The sequence below is a fragment of the Uloborus diversus genome, chromosome 2 (assembly GCF_026930045.1).
Source record: "Uloborus diversus isolate 005 chromosome 2, Udiv.v.3.1, whole genome shotgun sequence".
Lineage (NCBI taxonomy): Eukaryota > Metazoa > Arthropoda > Arachnida > Araneae > Uloboridae > Uloborus > Uloborus diversus.
In genome coordinates this window covers 31,005,494-31,020,612 of record NC_072732.1, presented here as the reverse complement: position 1 = coordinate 31,020,612, position 15,119 = coordinate 31,005,494, and the positions used below count along the sequence as shown (strand labels likewise).

The following is a 15,119-nucleotide window of genomic DNA, read 5'->3' as shown; positions in this document are numbered from 1 at the left end:
TATCTTAAAGCACGGAGCCCCGCCCCCCCCCCGAAAAAAATTCAGATTTTTGTGCCTTGAAAATGCCAACTTACATATTTTCGGTGTGTATAATTTATACAAACAAACATATGTGACAGGGCGTTTTCAAAGTAAAACAATCTAAAAAATTGGTACACAAATTTTCTGCTTCAATTAGATCATGTCACTTGCCTTAAGTGAGGGATAATTTTACAGTTCCATTTTGTAGGGAGACGTGCAGTACCATAGCTAGGCTACGGCCACTATACAAGGTAGTGCACTTGAATTGCATGGAAAGGCACTCCCAGTGGCACCGATTCAAAACAACTATTGGGGGGAGGGTACCATAACGGGGGCCTTGCCAGGGTAAATTTTCTAAATTTGAGATAAAAAATAGTGAGTTTTATAGTTTTTTAAGCATTTTAGAGTCATATGATCAACATTAGAACCCCAAAAACTCGACTCTCGGTAAATCGACACTCTGAGAAATTCGACAAGCCGACACATTTCTTGGCTTTGGAAAAAAAAAGAGAAAAAATGGTATTTTTGTGAAAAGCCAATTTAATTTACACTAATAATTATACTTTTAGTCTATTAGCTGTGAATATATAGCTCTGCAAAGATTGAAATGATATTTAATCAAATCTAAACTATCATTAAAAGAATAAAGCAAAAAAGATTGATGTCGCACTTTGATTACTAAAAGTGAAATAACTAATTTAAGCTTGCTTTGAATAAGGCCCAGAGTTCATTAAATAAAAATAATGTCTCAAAATTAATGCTTTAATAGAGTTAAAAAAGTTAATAAACAGATTACTTCATTAACTCTAATAATTAAAGAAAACTATCACGCCTTCCATTAAATGTATACAAATCAAACCCTGATATATTTTTTCCAGATCAGCAACACTTAGATGAGAGCTCCGCCAGCGAGACTTCATCCGAAGGTTTGCGCACTGGGACAAATTCTATGAGTGCTCTCAGCACCGTAACACTATCCTTATTCACACCACTCGTTTTCAATTAACCTTCTTACTACAGCAATAGTTATTTGTTTTAATTCATTACTAAATGTATTTTACAATGTAACTATCTTCAAACAAGGAAAGTAAAAAATACCAACATAATTTTGTGATTTTAGAAACCATAATATGACAAATTATGTTCTTAAATTATTGAGGGGGCTCTGCCCCCCAAAACAAACTATTGAGGGGGCTCGAGCCCCCTCAAGCCCCATGGAGTTGGCGCCACTGGTGTGGAAGCAATTTTGCTAGGGAAATGAAAGAGCGAAGCCAAAAGGTCTTCAAGTTCAATTTTTAACTCATAAAACGTATATACATAGACACACAAAATACACATACATACATGTACGCAGGAGTACTAATAAATACATGTATGTTTTAAATTTCTAAGTTTACAATCAGGATGGTACGATGAACTAAATGAATTCGCTAAACTATAAATAAATTAAAACCACAAGCAACAGATTCCAATATTTGTAAAAAGTTGTAAAAGCTCTTCGTCCAACAATGGCCGACATTCCATACTGATAGCAATTACATGTATTAGCAGATTTTTGACCGTCAATCCTCCACCCAAAATAGAGGGAGGAGGGTCATTCGCTTTATTCACTTAAAGCTGCACCCCGAGAAAATGTAAATTGGACCATAAGGAAACACTCCATATTGATTCATTAACTTGATATTTCCCATCATATATCATTGAGAAGATAATCTATTAAATTTAACAGTGGCTAAATCGTTCTCCTAATTTTATTTAACTAAAAGAACAAAAATTAAAAATACGCAGGCTGTGAAGATTACTGAGATTTCTTTGATACATCTTTTGAACAAGTACCCTGATTGTACAACATGTCACCGTGTTCCCAGGTAGCACACTCCGTTTGATAAACGTTTGAAAATAATTGTCAACGTTATGACAACCATTTTCAAACGTTCAAGAAACGTTTAGACTCTACGTGTGCTACTTGGGTTTGAAAGGATGTCACTATAAGTCTCAGTCAAATGGACAGAATAGTGACGTCTCACAGGAGTCAAGCTATGACACATTTGTGACATGTTTCACGCTACTTCACTGCAATGTCGTTGCAGCAATTAATTTCTTACTAGTTACTTTCAGATTTTGAGAACCTCACTAGAACGTCACTTGGTGACGTCACCACAGATTGACAACCGTTAGCTCCCGAAAGCTGTTGATAGGTTTACAGTAACGATACGTGACCGTCACGCGAGGGGGGGGGGGTCCTTATGTGACGGTCACGAAATTTCCACTTTTCATTTCCATTTCACTCACTTTGCTATTTGGTTAACTTTTATTGCTTTGACAAACTTTGAGTCCCGAAAATAATTCCAGCTCCTTTCCGCATAGTAAATTTATGCATACTAACTAATTATTCATCAAACTTGAAAAAAGAAAAAAAAAACGCCTCCGTTTTCTCTCTAGTTAAGAATATTTTCATTCCAAAGTGGTAGTCTCCATTTTCCAAATACCATCCAATAAATCACGAAAACTATCATTCAAGCCCTAAAGAAAGATCCAATGCATAATAATTTCTGTCATTGCAGCGACAACAGTGAAATTTTCTATACCATTTATGTGTCTTTCTGCTTAAAATACAACCAATCATTAACAGACGGATGTAAAAATTGTCGAGGAGCAGGTTTTTTTAAACGTATATACGACGTATAAAGAGCTCTCCTAGGAATTGAATAGTAACCACATGAGGTGATACATCATCGGGCGATGGTAGGATCTTGACTGAAGCAGTCATCGGAAGTACTTAGTTAAATTGTAATTCTGTGTAGGTGAAAAATGAATGAGTGCATTCTTTCTCGATTCCTGTCAGTTTGTGAGCTATTTCTTCCTCAATCAGACTCTAGGAGCCACGTAGCACGCTTATAAAGGGTGTCCCAAAATTAACGCAAAATTTGAATTTGCCGCCATTTTTGCAATAAATGGTTGGCAACCCTGAAAAAAGAACAATTTGACAGCTGAGAGTTAAGGGTAATCAAAAATGGAGCGTTATACGATACAATAACGCGCTTTCATTATTGAACAATTGTTTCAAAAATAATGAAAGTTGAGGCTGGTCAAGCAGTCACTGTTATTGGCGCTCGGTATCGCAACACGGTAATGCACGAGTGGTTGTGGGCTTGTTGACATAGACCTTTGAATTCAAATAACCCCATAAGAAGAAATTTAAAAATGTTAAATCACACGATCTAAGGTGCCAATTCTGATGACCGAAATGAGAGAGTACGCGACTAGGAAATGCCTTATGCATTAATTGAAATGTTTCACTCTCTCTAGCTGTATGCTACAATAACACCCCATTCTTACTAACCCTAAACTCTCAACTGTCAAATTGTTCTTTTTTCATGGCTGCCAACAATTTATGGAAAAAATGGTGGCAAATTCAAATCTTGCGTTAATTTTGGGACACCCTTTAATATGCAGTCATATAAAATGTATTTTAACAAATTTTCGTACTGTGCAATGCCACACGTTATGGTTACATAGAATAAATATTTCGCCAATAAACCGCCAGGCAGCATGACAAGCATACAAAACTTGCAGCCATCTTAAGACGTTATGAGACGTGAGCTTTCGTGAGAAACAACAGTTTTGAAACTTTATATTGTTCATCATATTTGAAAAGTTATTGCTACAGTGTTGTCAAGTTGAAAATACTGTTATAAAGATGAATAAAAGTCATCTTGGGCAAATCTGAAAATGAAATTGAGGCAGTTAGAAGGAAAGGGATGTAAGGAACAAAATGATTTCGAAAAGACTTTCGATGAAACTCTACCAAGGATTTGAATTTCAAACGCGTTTTACTCGAAACTTCAAGAAGTCCACTTACATCCCTTAGCTTCTCACTGCCTCAATTGGACTTTTCATGCTTGCGATGCTTTAGAAAATTTTCGTTATAGCCACAACATATTAGCTTAAATATTGTGCAAAGAGTTGTCTCTAATATACTCATTTTATTTGCTGATTTGTAAATTGTTTGAAGTTGTTATCGAATCGAGAAAAACTGAGTTTTGAATAATAACAGAGGCAAAAAGTGATTTATGAAAAATCTTCATTTTCAAAACCCTTTTTTGCTCAAAAATATCAAAATCTATGAGTATGTACTTTTCTTTTGAAACAAAAAGACAAAAGAAAAAATGGCAGCTATTTGAGATAATTTTACAAATGTAATGTTTACATGATAAATTTGAAGAAACAAAATCGCTCTTAGTTGAGCTAGATTTATTAAAATTCAAAATTAATTAAGAAATACGGAAGGAACGCTTTACTACTTTTTGCTTCAGTATGTGATTGAAAAATCTTTGAATGCAATGCATAGGAGAAAGAGGGGCACATGTGAAATTTTTTTTAAATTTCTCTATTTTTCAAAAAATATTATCAATTTCTCAAAGTAAAGATGTCCTCATGGTTGAATTGTTTTTTCTTTGTGCCATGGATTTTTTCAGATTAAAAAAAAAATCATATTAATACTTTATGGAATTTTGAAAAAGTGTCTTCAATTGTCCACATATGCCCTAATGGGGGGGGGGACATATGTGAAAAAGCATAAGAACACGATTGAAAAATGCTGAAAAAACATCATATTTCAACGAAAAACTCTTAAATATAAATCATATACGTATGTACCAATTTCAATGAAGGGTTTGTAACCTAGTATATTGTGTCAGATTATTGTACAGAAAATGCGCCGTTACGAAAATATTTTTCCCAACTGTATGACTCCACCCACTGAAGTTTTAAAGTTTCGTAGCATTTTCTGATCACTGGATAAACAAGAAAAAACTTACAAGACTACATAATACAAAGAATATTTTGTTATGTAAAGATCATAGTTATATATTGCGTTCAAGTTTCATGCAGAACTTAATACTGAGTTTTAAAAGTATTTTAAAATTTAATTTTAAATTAAATCAAAATATTTGATTTTTTTTAAATTAATGTAAGTATTATATAACACTAAACTCTAGACCAACTATTAAGTAACACAATAAATTTTAAAAAATATTAACAATAAAAATAAATAAATAAATATTCAAAAATATTATAGTAACAATTAACAATAAATTTACAAACTGATTGTAGAACAATAATAATTATAAATGTTTACACATTTTTGTAACCCTTATAATACTCGACACTAATATTAATATTACGGAGAGGATATGGGTACTGTTCACATGTGCCCCTACATGCTGCACAAGTGCCCCATCACCTACTTTAGAACTTACTTGCAAAAATTAAGAATTCTTAATAAAATAAAAAAAAATAATCATAGTCCTAAATTTACTTGAAGTTCCTATCATGGTTTGCAATAAATAAGTTTAACTTAATTAGCTTAAAATACGTTTTTACACGATGAAGACTGTGATGAAATTACATCAGCATCTGCTTAAACAAACCAACTGTTACCACAGGAGCATAAACTGGCTTCTTGATTAAAAAGTTTGGACAAGAGGTAGAACTGGTACTGCCATTACTTGAGAATCATTCAAGATTTTTTGCTTGACGTTATCCTATTAAAACATACCATGTTCAAATGTGCCTCCCTTTCTCTTACATATTTTTTCAACAGTTTCAATGAACGGAAATTTTTGCATTTAGTAAAAACACTAAACAATAAAGTTGCAGAATATTTACGACGTATATCGTTACCATCGCAACACATGTATTGCGATAGTAACGAGTACGTATATCAGCTGCATTATAACACTCAAATGATCGTGCAATAAGTTTGAAAAAAAGGAAGAAATTACATTTCTTAAAGAAAGTCATTTCTTAAATTTATTATTATTTTTCTTCCTTTTGTTTTATCCTTCTTCTTCATCTTTTTTTTTTTTTTTTGTTTCCTAACAATGGAAATACTTAAAATGACTTTCTAAAAAAAATTTATCTCTCTCTCAAAAAAAAAACCCCCTAACAATTTTAAATTAGCTTATCCAATATCCCATTTATTATTATCCTCATAGATATAATAGCCAATGATCGAGTAACGCTCCTGGCGTCATCAACAATGATACTCACACCACGGCATAATTTGATAATATGTTTTGGTAATGTTTGAAATGCAGGAGAAGGCTTTATTGCGACAAGGCTGAACTGGGTCCGGTAACTTAACTATTTTACTGGTAAGACCGTGTCAATTCAGGGGAATGAAGAAACGAAAAGGTGGTCAACAATGAACGTCATCCACTGGAGTTTAAGGTTAATCCACTGGAGTAGTTAGGGTTAAAATGTCAACTATCAAATTACCACCAAACAGGCAATTGCTTTGTCCTAAAAAAGAAGCAATTTTTACCCGTCATAATTTGACGGGCGATTTCCTAGTTATTAATAACGAGGAGTCACTTAGAAATAAAGTTAGATGCACATACGTATAGAAGAATCGTTGTTATATGCTCTTAGCACAGTAACGAAACAACTGACTAAATAATTGCCTTGAAGATTTTATGTTCTATAAGTGGAACGGCAAGTTTAAAAAAATTGTTAATTCACACAACTTTGGTAAAAATTTCTTTCTTCCTGATTGAAAATAATTCATGGAAACAGTGATGAATTAAACTATTCACAAGAGAAACGACGAATTGATTAACGTGCGTTTAAGTAAAATGAGATAACCGAGAAAACAATGACCTGGGAAAGAACTAAATGCGAGTAATTATTGGGGAGACAAGTTAAATAAGCATACTGTGTTATTTCAAAAAATAATAATAATAATAATAATAATAATTTGAATTTTGTCATCTTGAATTCAAATTACGTTTTTCGCAATCACGAATGTGTGTATATGTAAGCGTGTGTGTTTGTGTGTGGGGGTATGTGTGTGTGTGTTGGCATGTGTGTTTGTGTCTGTGTGCAGGCATGAGTGTGTGGGTAGTTGTGTGTATGTGAGTGTGGGTATGTGTGTTTGTGTGTGTATGTGTGTAGATGTATGTATGTGCGTGTATGTGTGTATGTGTATATATGTATATGTGTGTAGGTGCGTGTATGTATGCGTGTAAGTAGCATACTCGTATGGACGCAACCTGGAGACGGCTTTCGCTAGAGGTGCCGCATCGTGAGGAGCCCGTCGACGGTGATGGTGTGGAGGGTGGCGCTGGGAAAAATCAAAGGAACGTCAAAAACAGTCAAATGAAAGCAATACGCAATCGTGATTGCTCAAAAAAAAAAAAAAAATATATATATATATATATATATATATATATATATATATATATATATATATATATATATATATATATATATATATATATATATATATATATATATATATATATATATATATATATATATATATATATATATATATATTTCAACTAAAATGTGTGATAATTTTTTTCTTGTTACCCCCTTCCTCCCCTTGTTACAAAGTGTCACAGTTTCATGAATTCCCTTTGCCCCTCAACGTGGGACATCACTTTAGAACGATCTGGTAGAATGTTTACATTCATTAAATTGGTCTGTGAGATTTTCCTTTCTCCCTCACCTCAGGGCCGCGCCAAGCCGGATCGCTGCCGTCGTGCAAATGTCTTTTGAGCGTATTTATGCTCTGGCATTCGGGGAAAATATAGCTAACACCTGCAGAGGTTTTGTAGACAAATATAAAACGAAAGAAAAAAAAAATACGTTTGTCATTTAATTTATTCAAAAATAATGTGAGTATTTAGTTTTGGAATATGGTGTACGTTTTTACTTCATATCTCGAAATTACTTAGAGTTCAGCAGCTCCTCTGATATGATAATAATACGTTTTGGAAAAAGAAAAATGTTTGAAATATCAAAGTTAACGCCACTGTGAGCATCTATCTAACCTCTAAGAGATTAATAATTAATAAAACAGTTAAGCCTGTCAATACATGACTTTTAGATGGTCTTCGGTGGTGTTATGGGGCAAAACGGGACAAGGGTCTCCACGGAAATTTGTTGAAGTTGAAGCCTTAAAACGCTATTATAGGCCATATTTATTGACGTTAGAATAAGGGATGGAACTCTGGGATTATACTCGATCTTCTTTTTTTTTTTTTTTTTTGAAAAACAGATAGAAGTCAATTGTCCTTCTCTCCCCTCCAATTTTTCGAAAGTAAACTTCCAAAAACGCAATTGTAGACAACTTTGAAGTTGAAAATTTTCATGGAAGGAGATTTCGGAGCTCCCCTTTGGAAATCTTTTCAAAATTAAGCCCCTAAAAACTTAAGCAATATTCTATGATATTAGGAGAACAGGTTCAGTGCTATTCCACTTGAATTTTACATAAGTCATGTTTTAAAGACCTAAATTTTAATGATATTAAAGGAAGGCAATTTGGACCCGAATATTTTCTGAAATTGAAGTCTTAAAAACGCGAGTGTAAGACCATATTTCGTAACATTAGAGCAATTTGGAAAGGGCCGGCAATCTTTCAAAATTGAAGCTCCAAAAACGCAATTTTAGGTGATTTCTGAACGCAGTTTCAAGCGATGTTGTGTGGTATTCGGGGACTTTGCCTGAAAATTTTGCGAAATTGAAGATCTGGAAAAGAAATTTGAGATACTCCTTTTGGCGGGATGAGAGGGAAAATAGGAAGAGCAGCATTTTGAAGACTCATATTTTCAGACGAACTAGAAAAAAGGAAAATAATAAGAAAGAAAGAAAAGAAATTGGACGGAGGGCGGTGTAGCTGTGGACCAGTTAGCTGTAACAACTGAAAATCTTTAATTCAAATATTTCTTTTTGAAAGAAACTTTTCGAAAGAAAGTTTTTCCCCAACATTATTACATTTTCTTATTAAAATCTTTTTGTTTTCCTAAGACGCGTTTTTTTTTCTCTTCAATAATGAAGAATATATTTTAAACACATTTCTGGAGGTGCATAAATTGTAATACATCATATTCACTGCAAGAACCAAAATGGGGAATAGCAAATTTCTTGAGATTCGTATGCTCAACCGCGTGAAATTATAGACATACCGAAATAGCATTCACGGCTCTACATATGAAGAAAAATGTTAATGTATGCAGAAATTAGCATCATGTGTTTTCAGTGTAAAAGATTGCGCTTTCGAATAGCATGTTCAGACACAACAAGGCAATAATTTTTCCTTTCAGACAGGAAGCGAGGAGGGTTGCTTGTTTTCATGAGCAATATAATTTCACTCAAACTATTAGGTATAATGAAAAGCTTAATTTTATTTTTTTGGTTGGAGATTTTTTTCCACTCATTTGGAGCATTTTTTATTGGTAGAGCTTGGCGCCTTTTTGACTCTGGCGCCATCGTGCTCCACACGACCTTGCACATAGGAACGGCGCGGCCCTGCTCCTTTTATAGTGTTATGTTTTCTTGTTAAAATTAGAAAATGCGAAGAACTTCGTTTTCAATGTCCCTATCTTTTTCACTTTCCCATAAATCTAGTTTCAACGTTTAGTTTTGTAATTTGCTTTGTAAATTATAACGGATTTGAATATCCATTTCCTAAATTTTAAATCTGTCATTTTAAGACCAAAATAGCTCAAACATTCACGTAACTGGAAATACGAGTTACTACTTTGTACATTCGCTATTACTGGGATAAATGTTCCCAGTAATTGCGAATGTACAAACCATGTCTGCGGGATGGCAAAACTTGACACTTCTCAGTTCTCACCATCGACGCAAACATGACAGTCGCAGAGAAAAAAAAGTGCGTTTATGTGTTACCATGGCGACGGCAGTTTTTGAAGCGTTAAAGCATAAATGACATTTTCTTACTCGGCAGAGACCATCGGCAAAAGGTTCGACTCAAAACGTGATTTTATGGTTCGCGCTGTTCACGCGGCAGGGCTCGTGACATCTCTGGGCAACCGAAACACAAACTCTTGATTAATTAGATTGAGACGTTAATGCTTGATTTAGTTTGGGGATAGTTAAAAGCGACCTTGCGTAATAGTTAAAGATATGGAAGCTTTTTTTTTTTTTTAATTTTGTTTTCATTACTGTTGCTGTGAGTGGTGATAATCAAAATGCCATGCTTCAGATAGCACTATTTTGACGTTGTTGGTATCCATTTATCAAAACGTATGCTATTCATAGTGACTCAAAGCTTTCAACGAATACAAATTGCACGTAGTCATTAAATAAAAGAATAAAAATTTAAGTTTACTTGTGACTGCGGGAAATACCAAACTTTGTACGGAAAGTTTGTATTTTTACTTACTGCTCTTTCAAGCAGAACCTGGTATCAAATCACTCGTTCCCCATGCAAAAGAATTCTCTTTTATTTTAATACTAGTGGTACCCGCACGGTTTTGCCCGTAATAGAAAAATTAAAGGGTCTTTTGGTTCGCCTGTTTATTTACAAGTAATGTATGGTGAATTTTCTCGCCAATTGGCTTGTACCCATGTTACGGTTCCACGTTATGATAGTTTCGTAATTTACTCTTCCATCTTATGATAGTTTTGTTCTTAAAATTGCAATTGAAAAAGAACCACATCGAATTTTTGAAAAACCATTTCGAGGTGCACATCCCCATGCTACAAACTAACTTTGTGCCAAATTTCATGAAAATCGGCCGAACGGTCTAGGCGCTATGCGCGTCACAGAGTTCCATACATCCAGATATCCTACGGACATCCAGACAGACTTTCAGCTTTATTATTAGTAAAGAATCTGCATTTCTCTTAAATCCCACACATGACAACTCAGTTTAATCTACTTTCGATTCGATTCGATTCCGAGTCACAACTGACTACAACTGTATTTATGTCGAGGACTGCATACTAAGTGCCTTGCCTCCATTATTTTTTATACCGATAGATGGCAGCACCTTCACCGGATCGAACAGTTAATGAGAATTTAGAACTAGACCAGGAGCTAATAGCTACCTGGTGCTAGCACCCCCAGAGGTATCGTTTCACTTGGAGGACATTGAGACCACGAGCATATTTAACGTCGCCCAGTCCCCTTTAATGACGACGGTGGATCTTCGACCATCGAGGTTCGAACTCAGGACCCTCCGGCCCCGAATCCGACACTCTACCGATCGGGCTACCACGGCCCCAATCTACTTTCTAACGGGCGTTTATCAGGGAGTGAGCCGGCTGGTGGCGTGATGGTTAGGCGCTGGCCTTCTACGACAGGGGACCCAGGTTCTGACCTGGGTGGCCAGTCGGTGGATTTTCGAGATGCAGAAAATCTTCAGCGCCCATGTCGTATGATTATGCGGCGTGTAAAAGATCCCTTGGGTGTTCGTTTGGCTTAGAATATCCCTCGGCTAAGTTAAATTCCTAGTCAATTTCGCATCAAATGAGAGCCCAGGTGCCTCCATCTGGTGGAAACTGGGCGTCAAAAACACTACTGTGTCATGCAGCAGCGCCTTAATGGAGACACACGAAAGACTGATGCATTGCTGGGGAGCGCACGAGGTCTGGTTATGGCCCTGACGCCTCTTGAGGTGAATCTCTTATACAGCCCCATTGGAAAGAAAAAAATATTATTAGGAAGTGTAACCAGAGGTTGAAAAGTGAAAGAATCACCCAGCATACTTCCCATGACAGTCAACTCGTCAGGAACGCTCACCACAAGTGCCGTGCCATTCTACTCGGCCTAGGTTGTGGCTGGACACTTGGTATTCGGACAAATAACTAGAGGTCATGCCAATAAAATTATGACAAGAAGTTTGCATGTAAAGTTTTTAATTGCCAACCAAATGTCAAGATTTTTTTGCCTGCACTGTATAAAGATCTACTAATCAGAAAATAACTGCCATTGGCAACCAGCTGGTTACGGAACTTTCTGTAATTGCTACCTATGCCGTCCCCTAGTTTGCTTGTTTTATAACCGTCTTTAACTAATAGCAACTGTCAGCAAATGGTTTTGGTGCTTGACTTTTCTAAGTAACCACTTTCAAAAAACATAATAACGTATTTTTTACTTCAATCTCAGTTATAAAATAGTAAAAGGAATGTATCCATATGGAAGGAATGTATACATATACTCGGCCTCTCCCCGCAATGTAGTGCCCTATTTTTGTTGATATTTTATCGATAAAATATAATTTAAAATTGATTCGGGAAAATTTTCAGAACTAAAGTATTTATATTTTTTGTAAAATCTGACATTCACTTGGAGTGTCACCCAGAGTGGACTGCCTCCTCTCAAGAATTTTTTTCTTTTTCTTTTTTTGATTAGCAGACAGTTTTAAGTTACAGCTTTCAAAAATCGAAAGCATACGATTCGATCAACATCTATTTGTTAAACATTAAAAGGGGCGCAAATAAAAAACTTTTCAGTGTTTGAAAAAAATAGAATTTTTTAGTATATAATTTTTAAAATCGCAACTATTGGAAAATTCGATTCTGAAATTGAATTTCTAACGGCGTATACATCTTAGGCTTACTATAAAATACAACGCGAAGATTGCATAAAAAGGCATTAATATTTCAATCTTTGTTTAGGATTTTCCCTCCTTTCTATGAGGGGGGAATAAATAAATAAACAAATAAATAAATTTAAAAGTCAGAGTTGGAGTCGGAGTCGCCCTTTTCCTTCTGACTCCGCAGCCCTGATTTAATCTCAGCTCTAACTAGGTTCGAGTAACTGTTTTCTTTCCTTCACATGAAATGTAAGAAGAAAATTTATCATGGAATAATTCCCGAAGCTATCTATCGTCATCTTGATCTCCTCGCTACACAAATCCAATAACTTTCATTTTGTACGCTGAAATACAATATTAATGCCTTCCATATCCTATTATGCAGATTGGTAAATCGCCATCTGATAGAACGTTGACACTCGGGCGTTCCATGGGACAAAGTTGACTTTCATTCGACCTTGGTGTAACAAAAAGAATATGAGGTATAGTTATATAAATCAGCATATGTTTTGTGGTCGAAAGATTATGTGTAATGAAAAATAGATATTATGGAAGTGATGTTTGAATAATTTATTGGAGTCTTCCTTTCTTGGGTTGACTCACGCAAATCAGAAGGGATTGTGTCGTAGAGTTAGTTCCTTTTTTCGATGTATTGAATTACGTGATAGCGTGGTCATAGTTTTCTCATTTTTTTTCTGTGTGAAAAAAGGTTAAATAAAGCAATAAGGTTTTTTGTAAGAAATAATCTCTGATCTTGTGAAGAATTATTTTACGCTGAGAAATTTGAAGTAAGACCGATAATACCAGTGTAAAAGTAACTTTTTAATAAAGTCGTATGACTTAATCCTTAAAAGAGTAATAATAATACCACGAAGAGGGGATTATCACCTCTAACCTCAACTCGAGAGGACAAATTTAGTAACAAATAAATATTCAATGCTATAAACAGGGAGTTCAAAAAGGATGCTATTTTCTGGAAGACCAGTTTAATCATCGTATTAAAAGAAATTTCCCCCTTTATTTTTTATCTGCTGCTTCGTACAATTGGAAGAGAGGGGACAAAGAAGGGCCAGAGAGAGAGAGAGAGTTCACAAGAAAAAATGCTCTCAATGATAATGAAATCTGTGCTATTAAAACTCCCCGCAGTTGTGTATCGTCTGTGCGGACACCTTCTCCAGATTGCCTATGTGTCTGAGGTCCAGACAGGCACTAGCGGTTTCGGAACATGCCAGGAAAATCATTCATCCCGCTCTCATCCCTTTAGAGCTTTAAATACCGGGTATATTAATTAAAACCTACACAATTAAAATCTGTACCTGAGAATTTTATGTTATGACATGCAAATGGGCACCAAATTTGTCAAGATACAGCCAAGTTTGTCACCAAATGGTCGTCAAACTTGTCGTGAATTCTCGAGAAATATCCTTAAGTCCGAGTTTTCGACGTTCCACTGCATTTTAAATTCTATTGTCATTTGTTATCTAATAATTTTCATTTTAAGCATAGGATTTCTTTTGAACATTATTACTTCTCGGAATATATCTCGTGGGCGCCCTGTGTAGAATCCGTATCTGTTTCTTGCTGTAAGGATCTTTTCTTTACTTTTTTTAGGCACGACGTGGACCGAAGAAATCCTTTCTCTAATATACAACGACGGCAATCCAAACAAAGTGAAGAACAAGCTTCTCAACTACCGCGTCGAACACTTGGAGGTGGGTCGCCCCATCGGACACATGAGACACTTGAGGAAGCTAAAATCTCCGAGGCTCATGGCTACACACCTTCCACTGCCTCTCATACCAAAGCATCTGAGGCAAGGGAAATGTAAAGTGAGTATAACTATCAGTAAAGAAAATTATTCTTGTTGAGGATTCAACCACATGGATGGAAGTTTTGGTTCTTTTTTCATTCAAACATCTTTACCCGATTCGCGGCCAAATGGTTTGATTATTAGCTATGAACCCGAAGGTCTTTGAATCTGTTTATGCATTCATGCATTGTCAATCAGACAGTGTTGCATATCCCCTCAGATTGCCCGAATTTCCATTATGTTTGTTTTGAATCCTTCAATCATTTTCGTCCATCATTGAAGAAATTGTTAGGGCATGCACCCCATCCGAAATTGTTCTCCTTCCTTCAGGAGATTGGATTTCTGTCTTTAATTCATTGTTAGTTTCTATCTCCTTGCTCTCGTGTTGTCCTTTTTTTTGTTATTTATGTTTTTCTGTTGCTGAATATTTTTCAGTTTATTCTTTTGACTTGCTGTTCAAATCTCAAATTTTATTCATGCCTTAATTTTAGTCATACTTTTCGACATTCCAGAAGTTTTATGTCCTTTTGTACTTAAACAATTCCACTTTGTCTAGCACCTTTTTCTATTCCCTAGCAATCATTTGGCACACTATAGCTTACCAAGGCTCTTGTACCAAACAACCCAATAGAACTAACCAGCCAAGCTGAATCCACTCGTTGCTTTGAGAAGCAATGTGGTGGTTGTTGAGAAAGCTAATACTTCTATATTTGCCTGACTGCAATTTTATTTGTAATCATCTATTCAATATGCAAATGTGGATCAGCTACCCGTAGAAATCCTCCATGAAGACCGTTTTTACCCCACCAAAATGAACATCGTCTGCTACACTACGGCCTTTGGAAGCTCTGGAGTGATAAAACACAAAACAAAAAAATTTCTTACTCGCTCTTCTTTCTCATTAAGGGTAAGCATATTGATAAGATCGGATG

The 15,119-nt window shown here is 35.4% G+C and overlaps 1 protein-coding gene across 1 annotated transcript in view; it reads left to right on the top strand.

The window, feature by feature from the left end:
• LOC129216945 (sulfotransferase 1B1-like) overlaps positions 1 to 15,119 on the top strand; it is a 127,384-nt gene that overhangs the window by 90,561 nt on the left and 21,704 nt on the right. Inside the window, exon 3 of the mRNA XM_054851165.1 lies at positions 13,989 to 14,206. Within this exon, the coding sequence (XP_054707140.1) occupies positions 13,989 to 14,206 (218 nt within the window). The remainder of the gene's footprint in view (positions 1 to 13,988; positions 14,207 to 15,119) is intronic.